General features: G+C 43.9%; 2 protein-coding genes and 1 pseudogene across 2 annotated transcripts in view; 2 read left to right on the forward strand and 1 right to left on the reverse strand.

The window, feature by feature from the left end:
• LAPTM4B (lysosomal protein transmembrane 4 beta) overlaps positions 1-7,698 on the forward strand; it is a 77,282-nt gene extending 69,584 nt beyond the window's left edge. Inside the window, exon 7 of the mRNA XM_003821686.5 lies at positions 6,496-7,698. Within this exon, the coding sequence (XP_003821734.3) occupies positions 6,496-6,573 (78 nt within the window). The 3' untranslated portion in view covers positions 6,574-7,698. The remainder of the gene's footprint in view (positions 1-6,495) is intronic.
• A 153-nt stretch (positions 7,699-7,851) lies between these two features.
• On the reverse strand, positions 7,852-11,499 carry LOC129398525 (transmembrane protein 69-like; annotated as a pseudogene).
• Positions 11,500-11,591: 92 nt separating this feature from the next.
• On the forward strand, positions 11,592-19,872 carry LOC117981464 (small ribosomal subunit protein uS12-like). The gene has a single exon (XM_055116767.2). The coding sequence runs from the start codon at positions 17,828-17,830 to the stop codon at positions 18,257-18,259; it is 432 nt and encodes a 143-aa protein (XP_054972742.1). The 5' UTR covers positions 11,592-17,827; the 3' UTR covers positions 18,260-19,872.
• Positions 19,873-20,536: the final 664 nt, after the last annotated feature.

Raw genomic sequence — 20,536 nt, forward strand, 5'->3', positions numbered from 1 at the left:
AGCACCCTCAACTCTTTCACTCATTTCTTCTGTACTTACCTTCATATTTAAAAGTGATAGTCTGCTTTGCTAGTTGCTGATGATCAATGTGAGATGCCTTTTGAATAGGATGTAACTCTCACTCTCCCATTTTCTCCGCTGCTTTATCCTCCTCGTGTAGTTTCATCACGTTTTGCCTGCATCATCAGCTAGTGTTTACTTTGCCTTTGCGAATATATGATATTGTTCAGTGCAGAGTTCTGTAGTGTACATTCCCTTTCTCATACAACTCTTGATTTTCCCAAACTAACACTTGCTTTGTTTTTTTTGATCCTAAGATTTTTTTTTTTTTTTTTTTTTTTACCTTTTACCTAGTCCCAGGCTTTTCTAAGTGGCTATCAAACCTGTCAGTTTATTAATATTAACTATTAATAATGCTATTTTCCAAAGGTTTGATTCTATAAGACACTTCGTCAGTTCTCTTTCCTGAGACTTCTCCTCACCCCGTTCCAGGCCAGACAAGGGGCCACACAGTTGTCATCTGGGCATTGATTTCCTTAGCTTTACCTCACCCTTCTTAGGACCATGAACAGACTTATGGTGCAATTACCTTGTGCTTTATACTGCCCCCACACCCAGTGTTAGACCTCAAAATCTCCAAGGATGGTTCTTTGAGGGTCTCATGGAAGCTCTAGACACCCTCCCCAGGAAAATAAACACATAGATGGAAAATTTGGCCTGCAATTTCAGGGGACTGGTAGATCCTTGCAGTCCATTTGTGGATCCCCAAGAACCCATGATCACAATCAGCATATCTTTTTTTTTCTTTCTTTTCTCTTTTCCTTCCTTTTCCTTTTCCCCCTCCCTTCCACTCCCCTCCCCTCCCCTCCACTCCCCTCCCCTCCACTCCCCTCCCCTCCCCTCCCCTCCCCTCCCCTCCCCTCCCCTCCCCTTCCCTTCGACAGGGTCTTGCTCTGTCACCCAGGTTGGAGTGCAGTGGTACGATCGTGTTTCACTGCAGCCTCAACTCCTTGGGCTCAGTCTTCCCACCTTAGCCTCCTAAGGCTAATTTTTGTATTTTTTGTAGAGACAGGGTCTTGCTATGTTGTCCACACTGTTCTGGAACTCCTGAGGTCAAGCAATCCTCCTGCTTTGGCTTCCAAAAGTGTTGGAGTTATAGGTGTGAGCCACCGCACCAACACAATCATATCTTTTAACGTTTTGTGATGTATTTTTATGAATGTCTGAAGACCCTTGTGTAATTTATACTTCATATTTTGGGAAATGTAATGCTAGCAACAGTAGAATTCTAAATAAGCCTATAGTGACTTAACTAATATTACAGTAAAAGTTCAGTTCTAACCAGAGTATCCCATTTTTTTTTTTCTTTTCTTTTTGAGACGGAGTTTCGCTCTTGTTGCCCAGGCTGGAGTGCAATGGCGCGATCTCAGCTCACCACAGCCACCGCCTCCCGGGTTCAAGCAATCCTACTGCGTCAGCCTCCCGAGTAGCTGGGATTACAGGCATGCGCCACCACGCCCAGCTAACTTTGTATTTTTAGTAGAAACGGGGTTTCTCCATGTTAGTCAGGCTGGTCTTGAACTCTCGACCTCAGGTGATCCACCCACCTCAGTCTCCCAGAGTACTGGAATTACAGGCGTGAGCCACCGTGTCAGGCCTAAATATTTTCTATTTTTACCAATAAATAGTTCTTCCCTCCTGAGCATTTTGTTATTTATTATTATTTGATGGAGTGCATTCGTTTTTCCCAAAAATATTTTAAAATTTAAATAGAGATGGAGTCTTGCTATTTTGCCCAGGGTAGTCTGGAACTCATGGGTTCAAACATAGACCCACCTCACTCAACTTCCCAGACTGTTGGGATTATAGGCATGAGCTACTGTACCCAGCCAGTTTCCCCAAATTATTAATGTCTTGTGGATTTTTGCCTAGTTGGAATCACTTTTATTCTAGGATGTCAGATTTTGCAACCTTTGATTTATTTCTCCCCCCAACTGTTCTATATGTTGATGTAGCTGAGAAGAATGAAGTTACCTCTGGTAACACTCTGAATCTTTGTTAAGTTGAATTGAAATGAATGATGAGTTTCTTTCCCACATGTTATGTAGGCTGTCACCTAGCATGACAACTTCAATAGAAGAGACATTATATATAGATAGAGAGCAGTCTTCCTAATGAACTTCTGAGGTCATTAGCAAGAGGGATTTTTCCTTTTGTGTGGAAGAGAGTTCCACTGTCATCCAGCCATTCCGTAGCTGAAGTCATGTTAAAACCAACTGCAAGAAACTTAGATTAGAATTTGGTTGTATTAAGCATTGCTTGACCTAAAGCAGTCTGTGGTTGCGGTTTTAAACTCTTGAGTATGTTTATCTAGGTGCTCCTTGAGTAGCTGCTGCTTGTCAGGAAGTGACTTCAGAAATAGGACATGACCTATATTCTTAGTTCTCAGAGATTATTTTTGGTCATTCATTGTGAATGGTTACGTTTTTAAAACAAAAAGAGTGGTTTTAACTAACACCAGCTTCCACAAATGTCAAAATAATAGAGTTGTCACCAGTTTTGTTCTATGGCATCTTAATGGGCACATCCCATGTTCATTGATCTCCTATAGTTATTTTCTCAGATTTTAGTATACTTGACTGATCTTTGTAGAAAAGAAAAATAGCAAGTGTTTGTAGTGAATATACTGCAGTAGAAACTGTGGCAATGCTTCCTTCACCAAAAATAGCAAGTGTTTGTAGTGAATATACTGCAGTAGAAACTGTGGCAATGCTTCCTTCACCAACCCTTCCAATAATATCAGCATCACTTAGATACAAAGATGATGCTGCCCCTACAAGGATTTAAAACTAGTCCCATGTGGAGAACCTTTGAAAGTAGTCCAAAGGCGTCATCTGGAGAATATTTTGCAATCAGTATTTAGTATGTGTTGAAGGAAAAGTGAAAACAAGGGAGGGTGTCAGAAACTTTAATGAAAGGAGAAATTCTTCTCCAGGCATCTTAAGCTTTGGATTAAGGGTCCAAGGCAATAGAATATTTGAAAGAAAAGACTATCAAGATATTAAAGTACTGGCTGGGCATGGTGGCTCACGCCTATAATCCCTGTACTTTGGGAGGCTGAGGCAGTCGGATCACCTGAGGGCAGAAGTTCTGGACCAGCCTGGCCAACGTGGCAAAACCCCATCACTACTAAAACTAAAAATTAGCCGGGTGTAGTGGTGCATGTCTGTAATCCCAGCTACTTGGGAGGCTGAGGCAGGAGAATCGCTTGAACCCAGGAGGTGGAGGTTGCACTCAGCCGAGATCGCGCCACTGCACTCCAGCCTGGGTGACAGAGCAAGACTCTCTCAAAACAAAACAAAACCAAAGATTTAAAATGTTGATTTAAAATGAAACTTTAAAACGAGTTTGAAGATGAATAACAAGAAATAGTGACAGACCGCCAAATGTAATGTGAAAGTTTTATTTTGACAAAAGGCAGATTTGCAGCACCATTTTTTTTTCCAAGAATATCTTATGTTAATCTTCTGTGAACATTTTGGAGATTTTGATTTGAATATTGTGTTTTGCTCAGAAAAAAAATGGTGGGTGTGATAGCTGATTTTTACCTTTTAAGTAGCTCTACAGGTCGGGCACAGTGGCTCATGCCTGTAATCCCAACACTTTGGGAGGCTGAAGTGGGAGGATCACTTGAGGCCAAGAGTTCTACACCAGCCTGGGCAACGTGGCAAGACCCCATCTCTATGTTTTAAACATTTAAGTAACTCTACTGTGTTTTAGGATAATTTATCTAAAGATAAGTATATGAATCAGTTAATTGTTTAATGCAGTGGTGGGGCATTGTGTTGAAGCTCAGTCTTGCTAAAATTAATATGTCTGGTGCTGGTCACAGCTGTTTCCACTTGTTATAAGTTGCTGTATCTAATGCACACACACGTATGTGCGCTGGGGGCTCAGTCCTAAAGTCAAATATGCACACGCAGAGAAGACAGCTGTTGCTTTGTTTTAGAGAATACTTTTTTCTTCCCGCAGCTCAAGCTGACACTTTTGGAATTGCTAGTGGAGATGCTGTTGTTAGATACTGGCTAGAACTTGTCAAGGTCGACCATGAGGCTCTCTTCATGTGCTGACCTGTGCCTATCTTTCCAACTTCATCTCTGCAACATTCTCCCTTCAGTGTTCACTGTAGCAAACACCTTGCAGTTCCCAGAAAGTGCCCTGTGGCCTGCTTCCCTCTTAACTCCCTACTGGAATGTCATCCTCTTTACTGCACACCTGGTCATCCTACTGAGAGGCCTTCCTTGACTCCCCAGAATAAATTGGTTGTCCTTGTCTGTTCTTTCCTAACTTGTCTGCAACCACACATTGCTCATGTTGAGTTTCACCTGTGTCTGCCTTCTGCTAGATTGCAGGCCCCTGAACAGACAGTGACATGTTTTCAGGTTCAAGTCGCTGTGACTGAGTTCCCTGGACACCTAGGTGCTCAGTGGGTGCTGGTTTGTTGGACTTAGTTTCCTGCTGTGCTTCCTTGCCTCAGGCATGTGTTCTGTACTGAGTGTATCTTGCCTACTCCATTCCTTTTCCACGTGGGCAACGCTGAACATTTGCCCCAGACTCTGTATCTTGGTTAATACCTGACATATAAAGTATTTAGCACATAGGCAAAGATCACTACCTCTTTCAGGAACAAAGGCCGGGGAGCTGGCGGGCGCGACTCTGGCGCATTGCCTTTGCCTGTGTGTTGCTGGCCAGTTATCAGCTTCTTGCATCACAGCTCCAGAGTCCCATTTAGCTTGACATGGGCTGGGCCTTGCAGATACTCCTCCTTCACCTCCTGACCCTGTTCAGCCAGGCCAGTAGGGCGCACTGGAGGAGGAAAGCCGCCACCCCCGTCTCCTCCACCCCCCTGCCCGCCTGCCCGCCCCCGGTTCCTGTGTGTTTCTGCAGTGTTCAGATCTTGCTGGCAGTGCTCCCCAGGGCCCAGTGCGAGCGGAGACAGCGGTGGCAGCGCTTCTCAGGCGGTTTCCAGAGCGGGCCGTGGCTCCCAGGAACGGCTTCCCGCAGGTGATTCTGTGCACACTGGCCTCTACCTGGTTCAGCCGGAAGCTTCTCCACTGTCCAATGGGCTTCAGCCACACCCTCCCTAGCCGTGTCTCAGCCCAGCCTTGGAGACCTCTGTTCTAGCTTGTTCCGTCCCTGAGTGCCGTACTTCAATCTTCTTATCCATTAGTGCTCTTTCCCCCCCATTAGTCAGTTCCCGGTTCCTCAGTCTCCTGTTAATAATTGTTCATGAAACTGTATTCACATCACTGTGTGGCTTCTGTGTTCTGATTGGACCCTAGCCAGTACAGGTGCCTTCTGCCTAGGTGGCTGAAGGAACCATACAGGCTTTTCGGGGGCCGGCCTAAATGGCACCTCCGTCACTCCTCAAACATCTGAGTTCCTGCTGTCGGATAGGCACTGGCCCACCCTCGAGGAAGTGAGACCTGGCTTCAGCCCCACAGGAGCTCCAAGACTGGGAGGAGAGAAGTAATGAAGTGTGTAGAGCTGGAGAGGAGGGGTGTGTGTGTGTGTGTGTGTGTGTGTGTTTGGGAGAGTGCAATGTGACAAAAACTTAACAAAATTTTAGTGTGGTTCTAGTAGGAGCTAAAGGGACAGATAAATGAAAATTAACAAAATTGATGAATACCACTTTAAGCATAAGTGATATCCCTGATAGAAAATCTAACCAATTGTGGTTTTGTTTGTGAATAGTCTTTCCCTTTCCACAAATCACTTGAGGTGGGTGAGGTTTTATTTTGTCTTCTCATCTCTGAACTCCTAAAGGACAGGGACTGTCTTTTGTCTCAATTATCTTATACTCACAATGACTGTTACATACTAGATGCATAATAAATGTTAGTTTACTGAATGAAGGGTGATATAACTATTCTGTATTCCATTTTCTACTCCAAGAAAGCCGAAATCAGCCAGTGTATAGACCGCCAACTCTGAGGTATCCTTATTTCATAGACATGGAAACTGATGTTAAGTAACTTACCCAAGGCTGCGCTGATAAAATGTGACTGACCCAGGCTTTGAATCCAGGCTGATACCAAAAGCTTGGCGTTTTCACTGCACTTTGCAGTTCTCACCATGAGTGGTTACTGTAGTCAATCAAGTGCCTGCCCTATTTGTGTGTGCACATGGACACACTCACCTAGGGGTCTTTTTTCCTCTTCAGAGCCATCACCATTTCTTCTAGAGTCACCGACCTCTGGCCATCCAGCTACACAAGGACAGGGTTAGAAAAACTCAGGGCTTGAGAGTTGCTCTCCATTTGCTCCTTTAAGGATTCAAAAAGTCTTTTAATGAAGTGTATCCACTTGCTAGAAAATTGAACTTGGTACAAGTTGTGGAACATGTTTAGTTGCATAAAAGTTCAGTAAAAGCTAAACCTCGGGGAACATATGTGCTCTTCAAACATTAACTCTTGCCGTCCCTCTTTCTTCTCAGGTGCTGCTACCCCCGTATGATGATGCCACTGTGAATGGTGCTGCCAAGGAGCCACCGCCACCTTACGTGTCTGCCTAAGCCTTCAAGTGGGCGGAGCTGAGGGCAGCAGCTTGACTTTGCAGACATCTGAGCAATAGTTCTGTTATTTCACTTTTGCCATGAGCCTCTCTGAGCTTGTTTGTTGCTGAAATGCTACTTTTTAAAATTTAGATGTTAGATTGAAAACTGTAGTTTTCAACATATGCTTTGCTAGAACACTGTGATAGATTAACTGTAGAATTCTTCCTGTACGATTGGGGATATAATGGGCTTCACTAACCTTCCCTAGGCATTGAAACTTCCCCCAAATCTGATGGACCTAGAAGTCTGCTTTTGTACCTGCTGGGCCCCAAAGTTGGGCATTTTTCTCTCTGTTCCCTCTCTTTTGAAAATGTAAAATAAAACGAAAAATAGACAACTTTTTCTTCAGCCATTCCAGCATAGAGAACAAAACCTTATGGAAAAGGAATGTCAATTGTGTAATCATTGTTCTAATTAGGTAAATAGAAGTCCTTATATATGTGTTACAAGAATTTCCCCCACAACATCCTTTATGACTGAAGTTCAATGACAGTTTGTGTTTGGTGGTAAAGGATTTTCTCCATGGCCTGAATTAAGACCATTAGAAAGCACCAGGCCGTGGGAGCAGTGACCATCTGCTGACTGTTCTTGTGGATCTTGTGTCCAGGGACATGGGGTGACGTGCCTCGTATGTGTTAGAGGGTGGAACGGATGTGTTCGGCGCTGCATGGGATCTGGTGCCCCTCTTCTCCTGGATTCACATCCCCACCCAGGGCCCGCTTTTACTAAGTGTTCTGCCCTAGATTGGTTCAAGGAGGTCATCCAACTGACTTTATCAAGTGGAGTTGGGATATATTTGATATACTTTTGCCTAACAACATGGAAAAGGGTTTTCCTTTCCCTGCAAGCTACATCCTACTGCTTTGAACTTCCAAGTATGTCTAGTCACCTTTTAAAATGTAAACATTTTCAGAAAAATGAGGATTGCCTTCCTTGTATGCGCTTTTTACCTTGACTACCTGAATTGCAAGGGATTTTTATATATTCATATGTTACAAAGTCAGCAACTCTCCTGTTGGTTCATTATTGAATGTGCTGTAAATTAAGTCGTTTGCGATTAAAATGAGGTTTGCCCACATCCAAGATGACCTTGTGACTTTGTGCTGACTGTGTCTGAGGACCTTTCCCTCCACATATGGCCAGGCAGATGCACCCAGTTCAGCCTAAGGAGTAGGCTTTTTTTTGGGGGGGGGAGGAGTCGGGTGGGGGGGGATTTTTTAATGTTTTAATTTTCAAGACGGTTAAAATATTGAAATGTTTAAGTGGATAACTATATTATTCATAAAATGACTGAGTGAAAACTAATACACTATGAGATGAAAAGTACTTGTCAGGGATTTTCAAGCTTTTGCTCAAGTAATTACTATGAAATAACAATTTCTAGAAATGAAGAACAGTCTGTGGAGAATAAATTACCATTGGTGTGGGGGAAAAAAGCCAAACAGAAGTAGAAAAAGGTGTAGCCGGCATACAAATGTTATCTACAGTGTATTTTTAGATTTTTTATACTTGACCAGGTCTCTTATGTCCTTTTTCTGGAAAACTATTTTTAACTACTAAAGTGATTATAAATGAAAAAGTGGCCAGTAAAGTGACTACTATCTTCAGGGCTTTAAACCAGTTGGGATAATGTGGTAAGAGAAAAAGTTGAAGGTGTAATGCTACCCGCATACCCATTATTACCGTGACTATGGCTTCACTAAGTCTTTCAGAAATAAGAAGGCAAACCATGAAAAGAAAAGAGGAGCTGTACTGCTAGCTAAATTAAGGTAGTCTGGTTTGGCTGGACTACCTTCTGGTAGAGCAAAACCCCATCTGATCCCACCCAAGAAAGATGGAAACTGGCTCCATAAGCCATCTGAGTAAAAGCTAATATGGGAATATAAGTTTTTGTCATCAGCATGACCAGTGGTGGAGCAACGAAGGGGATTAGTCCTGCCAGAGTTACATATAATGCTGGCTTTGGGCTGTCAGTTAGGTAAGTGATGGTGCTTGGTGGCCTGGCTGGAAGTGCTTGCTTCTGCTTCTTTTCAAAGCTGCAGGGGGATGTATGATAGCACTGTGTCTTGCTCATATGCACTGGAAATGATGAGGAAAGCCAAGGCCTTGGAAATGGGGAAAAGTTCTGGAGAGACATCTTGAGAGAAAGTATATCTGTTCTGCTGGTTCTTAGTCCCACTGGGAAAGAGTACTTCAGCATCTTTGAAGATGCTTGAGAAAACTTCTGGATGAAGCGAAGCATACTGGCCCCTATTGAAAGTCTTGTTCAGGAAGATGCCAGGCAGTTCTGATTAACATGTTACAGCTAAGCGGAGGCACTGAATCAGGGGCATGTTTCCTTGGTGCCTCCCATCCCAACCTGCACCTGTGGCGACTTTGAGACTTGCCAGCATTGCACGGAGAGCAGGAGTAGGCTTTATGGCTTGTTTTACACACAGTGTTTTTAATATCTCAGTCCTGATAAAATCAGCGTCTTAGGCCAAGAGGAATGGGGGACAAACAGACTCGAGCTTCCAATATTCCTAACCATGCATTCAGTTGTTTTGCATATGGTTGCTTTATGTCCATCGTGTACTTTTAATAAGCAGTTAAGATTTTTGCTACATTCCAAGGGTGATTAAGAGAGGAAGGAAGGGGGATTTTTTTTTTTTTTTGAGACGGAGTCTCGCTGTGTCTCCCAGGTTGGAGTGCAGTGGCGCGATCTCGGCTCACTGCAAGCTCCGCCTCCTGAGTTCACGCCATTCTCCTGCCTCAGCCTCCCAAGTAGCTGGGACTACAGGCGCACGCCAACACGCCCGGCTAATTTTTTGTATTTTTAGTAGAAACGGGGTTTCACCGTGTTAGCCAAGATGGTCTCGATCTCCTGACCTCGTGATCCGCCCGTCTCGGCCTCCCAAAGTGCTAGGATTACAGGCGTGAGCCACCGCGCCCGGCCGGAAGGGGGATTTTTATCCCAAAGAATCAGTTATTTCTTTTGGTGTATCTCATTGGCATTCTTTATAAACTCTACCTAAGTAATTCTGTTTCTTGAAGCTTTATGTCTAGAAGACTGACACAAAGTTAAACACATGGGTTACTAGAAATGGAGAGGGCACCAGGGGCAGTGGCTCATGCCTATAATCCCAGCATCTTGGAAGAAGGAGACAGGAGGATCGCTTGAGCTCAGAAGTTAGAGACCAGCCTGGGCAACATAGTGAGACTTCATCTCTGTGCAAAATTTAAAAATTAGCTGGGCATGATGGCATGTGCCTGTAGTCCCAGCTACTCAGGAGGCTGAGATGGGAAGATAACTTGAGCCCAGGAGGTTGAGGCTGCAGTGAACTGTGGCCGTGATTATGCTACTTGCACTTCAGCCTGAAGGACAGACTGAGACACTGTCTTGAAACAAAAAGAATGGAAAAGCCCTATCAGTTTCATGATCCCTGGGGAAGGGACATAAGAAATCACAGTTAATTGCATGTTGTTCCCCATGATTTTATAGCTCTTTGCCTAATCATTTTTGCAGTATGAAAAATGATACATGGTCAGGCCAGGCACAGTAGCTCATGCCTATAATCCCAACACTTTGGGAGGCCAAAGTGGGTGGATCATCTGAGGTCAGGCGTTCGAGACCAGCCCAGCTGGCCAGCATGGGAAAAGCCCATTTCTACTAAAGACACAAAAATTATCTGGGCATGGTGGTGCACACCTGTAATCTCAGCTACTTGGGAGGCTGAGGCAGGAGAATAATTTGAGCCCAGGAGGTAGAGGTTGCAGTGAGCTGAGATTGCACCACTGCACTCCAGCTTGGGCAACAGAGCCAGACTCCATCTCAGGAAAAAAAAAAAAAAAAAAAAAAGATGCATGGTCAAATGGAAGGAAGTGCTGATTTTGAGAGTCATAGGGTTCTTGGAGAGAAAACAAGACTGCTGATCTCGTTCATGCAGCACTCAAATAGCATCACAGACTCTTGAGATATCCCTTCGTTCTCAGAGATCCCATATAGTGCTGGTGATGCTGGCTTTTCCTGACTTGTTGCATAACCCAGGCTAAGGTCAAGAGCTGCCTCCATATTTACTTCTGCAAAGTAAGAAATTGTTCCCTTCTTGTCTCCACTATGGGAAGGTTGTGATGTTGGATTAAAATGACCTAGCAGAGCACATTATGTGCCTTAGCAGTTCACTGTATCTTTTTGTCTCATTGCTAATCCAGATAAATGCCTCACTTTTCAATGTATTTCAAATCCATTTTGATATTTAGCCGCTTTCTCCTATTTTGTTGTCCACAGAGAAACAAGCAGTTATTCCTGCAGTTTTTCAAGTCTGTTTGCTGGGGTAGAAGGAAGAGGAAAACATACACACCCTTTGACTTAAATTGTGGTCTGCCCACCCTAGAAACAGCTTCCGTTGAACAAGCTAGTCAGATTTCCAGGATGCCAAGTTATGTAAAAGAGGCTTAAGGCCAATAGTCCCTCTCCTTCCTGCACCCTCTTCCTACATGAATACTACATGCGGCAGCTCCTCCAGAGTCTGATGTCCTTGTTCCTGCCCCTTTCCTTTCCATTGTCAAGAATGCAAGAAATGGCCAGGAGCGGTGACTCACACCTGTAATCTCAGCACTTTAGGAGGCCGAGGTAGGCGAATCATTTGAGGTCAGGAGTTTGAGACCAGCCTGGCCAACATGGTGAAACCTGTCTCTACTAAAAATAGAAAAATTAGCTGGGCGTGGTGGCACGCACCTGCAATCCCAGCTACTCGGGAGGCTGAGGCATGAGAATCACTTCAGCCAGGGAGGCTGAAGTTGCAGTGAACCAAGATTGTGCCACTTCACTCCAGCCTGGGCTCGAAAAAATAGAAAGGAAAGGAAAGGAGGGAGGGAAAGAAACTTCCCCTACTCTGAGCCTTTTTGCCCCCTCCCCGTTTTTTATGAGGGGGGGAGGGGGGAGGAGGAGGGGGAGGGGAGGAGGAGGGGGGAAAGAAGAAGAGAGAGAAAGAAAAGGGAGAGAGGGAGGGAAAACGAAGAAAGAAATTTCTCCTACTCCAAGCCTTTCCAAGCCTTTCCGCCCCCTTCCTATTTTTTACTCTACCCCTAAACATATTTGTGTAGTTTGACTGCTTAACCAAACCACATCTCATTCCATTTGTCTTTCCTCTACCCTCAGTTCATTAACCAACAATACTGATTATGAATGATCTCAATAGACCATCTGTATAAACTGTAACCATTAAAGTTTTCTCCATAGAGGGATGTATTGTATTTGAAGTATTCATCATTTGAGGAAAATCTTGCTGTGCGAAGTGAGCATTTTTTTGTGACAGAGGAAAACTAATGAGACTATAGAAACATGTACTTTCTGTCCTTGTTTTTTATAGATGTGTTTAGGTTTTACAGCCAGTCTGGAAACTGACTTAAATATCATTAAACTGCATTGGTGCTGGTCATGTGGGCAGTCTGGAGTTCTGGAGGGGACAGAGCAGGTGTCTTTGCCAAGGTGTTGAAAGAGCAACTCATGCAAAAGAACTGCCAGCAGAAAGTGCAGGCTAAGGCTTTTCAAGGCTCCCCCTTCAGGCCTAACAAACACCAAAAACAGTGCCCATGGCCCATATAAAAGGGGCGTTTGGCAGCTCAGATACATGTTTTAAAGGGGAAGGAAAAAGAAGGCATTACAAGGATGTCTCCACACCCATGGAATCACTTAAAGTGTTTCTGCACACTGGCCAAGTTTTCTGCTAAATGGCTCATAGTGTATGGAAACCAGCCAGATCTGCAACCTTCTGCCCAGAAGCCCATGCAGGCCTTCTGCTAACTAGAGTACCAAGACAGCAGGCGAGAAGCTGTCGGTTGGCCAACCCAGAAAAAGTTAGTCTTAGCACCATATACCCATCTATGTGACCCTTACCAGCAAGAGCAGCTGCTGCTGTAGAATGAAGAATTTGGTTTAAAACAGCACAACAGACTCAAGTTTTGTTTTATTCCACCTAAAACTTAGATATGCTTTAAAAACAACAACAACAACAAAAAAGTTTATTTAAACAAGATGCTTGGCTTGAAGGGAAAACGAAAACTATCTAGGATTCTTTTTTTAGAGTAATTTATCCCTACTTAAAGACAGATTGCCCTACATGTAACAGCTACATACAAGAAAGTTATAAAATTGTCATTGGTTTTACAATTAAAATTCTCCAGTTGAACAAGGTATGCAGGATTTTTGTGTTTTTGTTGTTTAAACAAGAACAAAATAACTTGCAGGAATATAAAGAGTTGAATGAGCATGCCACAGTGGAGAAAGGGTATTTTCACAGAAACAATATTTTTCCCCATCCCATTTCCCCTTGATGTCAATCAAAACATAGCGGCTGTTCAGTTTTTAAAAAACGCAACAGGTGGGACGTGGTGTCTCATGCCCATAATGCCCGCACTTTGGGAGGTGGGTGGATCACTTGAGCTCGGGAGTTCGAGACTAGCTTAGGCAATATGACGAAACCTTGTCTCTACAAAAAGTACAAAAAAATTTAGCCAGTTATGGTGGGCAGCCTTTAGTCCCAGCTACTCAGGAGCCTGAGCTGGGAGAATTGCTTGAGCCTTGGAGGTGGAGGTTGCAGTGAGCTAAGATTGTGCCATTGCACTCCAGCCTGGGTGACAGAGTGAGACCCTGTCTCAAAAAGAAAAAAATGAACGTGCTTGTGCACACGTAGCAATTACTTCATGTACAGTAAAGGAATGGGGAAGGGGGAAATGAAGGAATAGAGAAACCTATACTGTAGTAGTCAGGATGTGGTGGAACCACATTGCAGTTTCCTAATTGGGAATATAATCTTGGTCTCTAAGAACAGAGTTCTGGAGTAAAGAAGCAGGTTCCCTTTCCAGTAGACACCTCCTGTCTGCTGCTGCAACAATTGTATCTTCATCCTCCTTTTCCAACTGTGCAAGTGTGTCTGTTTCACTGGTGCCTATCAAATTGGAGTCTGATCTGCCTCATTGACAAACCCTGTCCTTCAAAATAGGCTCCCATTAGTTTACTAAGGTGTATGCCTCTTTCCTTTTTGTTTTCTGTTTTTTGGGGTGTTTTTTTTTTTTTTTTGAGACAGATTCTCTCTCTATCACCCAGGATGGAATGCAGTGGCACGATCTCAGCTCATTGCAACCTCCGCCTCCCAGGTTTAGGCGATTCTCGTGCCTCAGCCTTCCGAGTAGCTGGGATTACAGACGCGCACCACCACGCCCGGCTAATTTTTGTATTTTTAGTAGAGACAGGGTTTCACCATGTTGGCCAGGCTTGTCTCGAACTCCTGGCCTCAAGTGAACTGGCCACTTTGGCCTCCCAAAGTGCTGGGATTATAAGCATGAGAAACCGCACCTGGCCTAGTTTACTAAGTGGTGTATGCCTCTTAAACTGCACCACAGGCCAAGTGCAGTGGTTTTTTTTTTTTTTTTTTTTTCTCTTTTTGAGACAGAGTCTTGCCCTGTCACCCAGGCTGGAGTGCAATGGCACAATCTCGGCTCACTGCAACCTCCACCTCCCAGGTTCAAGCGATTCTCCTGCCTCAGCTTCCTGAGTAGCTGGGATTACAGGCACCTGCTATCACACCTGGCTAATTTTTGTATTTTTAGTACAGACGGGGTTTCACCATGCTGGCCAGGCTGGTCTCGAACTGCTGACGTCAGATGATCCGTCCGCCTTGGCCTCCCAAAGTGCTGGGATTACAGGCGTGAGCCACCGCGCCTGGCCCTGGGTGGCATTCATTTTATGTTCTTCCATGGCATCCTCAGCATCCCCAATCAAGGTATATCTTCCACTCTATGGTTACTGCTTTTCTTGTCGATAGTCCCCCAGTAGATTATAAACTCATAGAGAGTCTATGTGTTACTTATTGCTCTGTTTGTGTATGGCACATGTCTGGCAGATAGAAGGAACTCAAAACATTTACTAGAATAAAATATTTACTAGAATAAAATAAAATAAGCACATAAGGAAAGTTAAAGCCAGCTGTAATCCCATCCCAGTGACTGCAACAAATTTTTAAAAGCAACTCAGTGGAGCTCAAGTTCCACGGAGACAATTCAGAAGAGCCTACTAGAAAAAAATTCCATTCCACCAGGCATGGTGGCTCATGCCTATGATCCCAGCACTTTGGGAGGCCGAGATGGGCAGATCATTTGAGGCCAGGAGTTCGAGACCAGCCTGGCCAACATGGCAAAACCCTGTCTCTACTAAAAATACAAAAATTAGCCAGTCGTGGTGGCACATGCTTGTGGTCCCAGCTACTCAGGTGGCTGAGGTGGGAGAATCACCTGAGCCTGAAAGGGTGACGCTGCAGTGAGTCATCATAATACCACTGCACTCTAGCCTGGACAGCAGAGTGAGACCCTGTCTCAGAAAAAAAAAAGAAAAGCAAAAAAAAAAGAAAAGAAAAAGAAAAGAATTCATTCATTCCTATAGATGATGCAAAGAGACCGCGGGAAGGTCACTGCTCCAGCAACCCTGCCAAAGCCACAGCTGGAGTAGTGTGTACTGGGCTGGGGGGCTTTTAGGGGAGTGTCGACTTTTAGAAGAAAGTTGTAAAGGTGATAACAGCAACACAGTAATAAAAGGATTCTTTCCGAAGAAAGATTAAAGTCCCGCTAAGATGAGAGGCTACCTAATAGTCTGCCTAAATTTGAAATCAAAAGGAAACCAGCATTCTTAGTTCTTACTATTCTTGTGATCAAGTCCCATTCACGTGAGCTTAATTCAGTAGGAATCTGAATACAAAATTAAATTGCAAATGTGTCTCCTCTTAGGAGCTTTCTCTTTTCCCTTTCCTAGTAAATCGTTGTTAAAGCAATAAATGACCAAATCTAAGACCTTGGTGGAACCCTGAGACCTTGGATAAATGGGGGGAATTCTCAACAGCTACTATGCAACTTAAAGATAGTGACCTGTTCACCTACTTCCTGGTCACTTCAGATTTAAATGAAATCCCTGTAAGACCATACATGATAAACCTTGTTTGTCTTTAATCCTTTATAAGAAGATCACAAAATTCCAATAGTAAAAGCAATGTAAATTCCCCTGTGGCAGGTACCGTAGACTCAAGCACAGAAATTCCCACTGCAGGCAATTTCTGCAGTGGAAATGAATTTTTTTTTTCTTCAGATACTGTCTCACACTGTCACCCAGGGGAGAGTGGCACGATCACGGCTCACGGCAGCCTCAAACTCCTTGGCTCAAGTGATCCTCCCACCTCAGTCTCCCTGAGTAACTGGGATTACAGACATGCGCCACCATGCCTGGCTAATTTTTTTTTAATGTTTTGTAGAGACGGGTCTTGTTATAATTGCCCAGGCTGGTCTCTAACTCCTGGCCTCAAGCAATCCTTCCACCTCAACCTTCCAAAGCACTGAGATTACAGGTATGAGTCACTGCACCCGGCCTTCAGACTTTGTTCTTTTTCTTTCAAGATTATTTTGGCTATTAGCATCAACCTGTCTGTTTCTGCAAAGAAGCCTCTGTGATTTCAATAGGAATTATGTTGAATCTGTAGATCAATTTGGGGATACTGCCATTTTATTAAGTCTTCCAATCCATGAATATGGAATGTCTTTCCATTTGTTTAGATCTTTTGTAATTTCTTTCAATAATGTTTGCAGTTTTTAGAGTATAGAGTTTGCATTTCATTTGCTGAATTTCTTTTCTTTTTTTTTTTTTTTTTTCTTTATTTTGAGACGGAGTCTCACTCGGTCGCCCAGGTTGGAGAGCAATGACACGATCTTGACTCATTGCAACCTCTGCCTTCCAGGCTCAAGTGATTCTCCTGCCTCAGCCTCCTGGGTAGCTGGGACTGCTGGCTTGTGCCGCCACGCCAGGCTAATTTTGTATTGTTAATAGAGACAGGGTTTTACCATGTTGGCCAGGCTGGTCTCGAACTCCTGACCTCAAGTGATTCACCCACCTCGGCCTCCTAAAGTACTGGGATTACAGGCGTGAGCCACCACACTCGGCCTATTTTTGTTATTCTTGAATCCCCATTTATTGAGCTCTGCCAACGTGCTGGGGGATTTTATAGAATAGATGCACATAGACATTGCCCAAGTGTCTGGCAAACTGATTTAACACCAGGCATCCCATGCAGACATAGACTCATTAATATCCTTGAGAGAAGGTAGTTAGTTGAGTGTCACAAGGATGAGGCTATCGGCTCCTAGTAGCCGACCACTTTGTGCCAATTTCTAGGTTTAGGAATGAAAGCAGCAGCAATCTGTGTTGCTGAGCAATGCTACCATAAATAGCAGGTCCATCCTCCATTTCCAAAGTGAAACCTAGTCTGCAGGTAGACAGGCGGTGTTTCAGCCTTGTCAGTATCCAAGAAAACAAATCATATTTGTACTCACTATTGCCTATGCATTAAGGCTCCCCGCTTTATTATCTCATTCTTTAACATTAATTTTTTTTTTTTTTGTAGAGATGGGGTCTTGCTGTGTTGCCCAAGCCAGGCTCACACTCCTGGGCTCAAGGGATCCTCCTGTCTCAGCTTCTCAAGTAGCTGGGACTACAGCCAACTGCGACTGCCTATTATCTCTCTCTTTTTTAAAATCTGAGACGGGGTCTTGCTCTGTTGCTTAGGCTGGAGTCTGGAGTGCAGTGGTGCAATCACAGCTCATGGCAGCCTCGACCTCCCCAGCTCAAGTGATCCTCCCATCTCAGCCTCCCAAATTGCTGGGAGGCTAATTTTTAAATTTTTTAAAAATTAATCCAGCTAATTATTAAATTTTTTGCAGAGAGGGGGTCTCACTGTGTTGCTCAGGCTGGTCTCAAACTCCTGCGCTCAAGTGATCCTCCTGCCTAGGTCTCCTAAAGGGCTGACATGACAGGCATGAGCCACTGTGCCAGGCCTCATCTCATCCTCGATAGGAAGCTGCATCAATCTGATTCCACAAAACTACAAGGCTCTAAAATCCTGGTTAGAGCCGGTGTAACCCAGTCCCTTCTACAGCATGGCATAGGGCAAGATCTATAAATAAGCAAAAGGCCCAGTCCCTGTCCTCAGGAGCTCATGGTCCAAGTCAAAATCACATAAAAACATTTGAGTCCCCTTTGAAATGAGTATTGTTTTCTTGAACAAATTTTCAACTTGCTGTAGTTTTTTCCTGATCACTTTCATCCTGTCTTTCCAAGATGGGATATGTTTATTTAGAAATTACTTCACCTGGGACAGCTGCTTCTCTCTTTTGCTCAGGCCCGTAGCACTGCAGGATGGGCAAGTGTCGTGGACCTCATACTGCTAGGAGTCTCTGTAGTCACCAACAAGATCAGAAGTGGCATGATAAACAGTACAAGAAAGCCCATTTGGGCACAGCCCTGAAGGCCAACCCTTTTGGAGGTGCTTCTCATGCAAAAGGAATTGTGCTGGGAAAAGTAGGAGTTGAAGCCAAAAAGCCAAATTCTGCCATTAGGAAGTGTGTCAGGGTCCAGTGGATCAAGGATGGCAAGAAAATCACAGCCTTTGTACTCAGTGATGGTTGCTTGAACCTTATTGAGGAAAACCATAAAGCTCTGGTTGCTGGATTTGGTCAAAAAGGTCATGCTGTTGGTGATATTTCTGGAGTTCGCTTTCAGGTTGTCAAAGTAGCCTGTGTCTTTCTTTTGGCCCTATACAAAGGCAAGAAGGAAAGACCAAGATCATAAATTTTAATGGTGAAAACACTGTAGTAATAAATGTTCATATGCCAAAAAGAAAAAAAAGAAATTATGTCACCTAGGACAATGGTGCCATCAGTCAGCCTGTCCTCAAAGGAACCCTCTGGACATGGACCCAACTGTCCATGTAGATGGGGTATCCCAAAGGGAGCTCTGCCCTGCCTACAGGGTTCCCCTCCCTGGGCTGGAGTCCAAGCTCATCCACTACCTTGGAACATTCCCTTAACCCTGCATCTCCAGCTCCAACAAATGGGCAGCTGGCCGGATATGAAGATGTTTCCTCTCCTGGCCTTCTACTTGAGGGAGACAGGGAGGAGCTCTAATAGTTTACATAGGACTCAAACACTGTCTGTCACCTAGGGAAACAGTGCACGTGAGACGACATTGCAATTTTACATGTCTCCTCATGCATTCAGTAGAGCTTTATTTTAGGTTTATAGGTCCGTGAGGCAACCTGTCTCTTCTTCAGTTTCCTTTTACTGTACTCTGGTCCCCTTTGGATTTGACAGTCTCATTTCAATCTGCCCTCTAGGCCAGATAGCTAGGTCTCAAGTAAGAAGGATTCTAATGCAAAACAAAAAGTTCTAATGTTTACAAGGAGCAAAGGGATGCTTAGTTTAAAGTCTATATTCGAGGCTGTTCACGAGTGTGAGGCCTGGGTCAAATGACTCTCCTGACCCAAATCCTTACTCCACAATAGACTACGTGGAGATCGAGAACTGAGAGTTGATCCCAAGTACAGCTACTCAGGTTGTGATTAGTTTAAACAGATACCAATTCCAGTTAACTTGTGAGCTCTTAGGAGTTCTCAGATAATACATACCTCATTTTTGTCTGCTTACATGAGTGCCCACATAAGAACTGAAAATCTTTTTTTTTTTTTTTTGGGACAGAGTCTCACTCTGTCACCCAGTCTGGAGTGCAGTGGTGCAACCTCGGCTCATTGCAACTTCTGCCTCCCATGTTTAAGTGATTCTCCAGCCTCAGGCTCCCAAGTAGCTGAGATTACAGGCGTGTGCCACTACACCCAGCTAATTTTTGTATTATTATTATTATTATTCTTAATTTTAATTTTTATTTTTTGAGATGGACTCTAGCTTTGTTGCCCAGGCTGGAGTGCAGTGGCACAATCTCAGCTCACTGCAACCTCCGCCTCCCAGGTTCAAGCGATTCTCCTGAGTTGCTGGGATTATAGCCTCCTGAGTAGCTGGGATTATAGGCGCCCACTACCACACCCGGCTACCTTTTGTATTTTTAGTAGAGACGGGGTTTCACCATGTTGACCAGGCTGGTCTAGAACTCCTGACTTCAAGTGATCCGTTCGCCTCAGCCTCCCAAAGTGCTAGGATTACAGGTGTGAGCCATCGCCCAGTCCCAGAACTAAAAATCTTAACCCCACACTTCTGAATAAGGTTCTCTGTACATCTAGCACATGGCAGGACCTCTAGCAGAAAAGGCAATTTTGGCCTTTTCCTAATCTATAGTCTTAATTATCAACTTGCAATTCATCCTGAAGGTAACCCAGAAATCATTTCATTGTTTGTTCTGACTTTATATTTCAGGACATTGAACTTGCTTTTCCTTCATTTTTTTCTGGCAGACCTGAAGATCATCCCACAAGGTAGAACAACTCATTTGACCTATTTGACTTGGCCCCAAGTGTAATTTGTACATAGATTAACTGTTCTGAAGAATTCCAATAGAACTCCCTGGGGGGAAAACACCCATTTTAATTGGCATACACCAGAGTCACTGGAATCAGTTACTAAATTACAATTTCCTTACAATTTGGAAGGGTTTGGGGATTGTTATTGTTTTCCTGGTAAATTACTGGATCACACTGGTGTCTTGGAATAAGTCAACACATTTTAAATTTAAGTTTCCATAAAGCTGTAGCTCAACTTCCCAAGTTCCTAGGGGATTTTCACTGGCCTAGACTCAGGAAGAATTTTCTTCTATGGGATCCAAGACTTCAGAGACCAAACATTTCCTGAAGACTTTCCTCTGCTTTCTGACCTCCACCTACCTCCTCCCAAAGACATAACAAAAAGACTATTTCTGATCAGTGCAGGCAGCCAAGAATGCCCAGTGGGCCTAAGGTACTGGGTAAAGGAACAGGAATCCACAATTCTTTCTTGGTATTAAGGTATCATTGACTTGCCTGATGGCTCGAGTATGTTAACCCCTTGCTTCATGGCTGGAATTTTAATTACCCCTCCTAGAGGTTTTCTGAAGAATTGATTTTGGCGTTTATTCATATTTCAG

This window comes from Pan paniscus, chromosome 7 (assembly GCF_029289425.2).
Source record: "Pan paniscus chromosome 7, NHGRI_mPanPan1-v2.0_pri, whole genome shotgun sequence".
In the NCBI taxonomy this organism is placed as follows: Eukaryota; Metazoa; Chordata; class Mammalia; order Primates; family Hominidae; genus Pan; species Pan paniscus.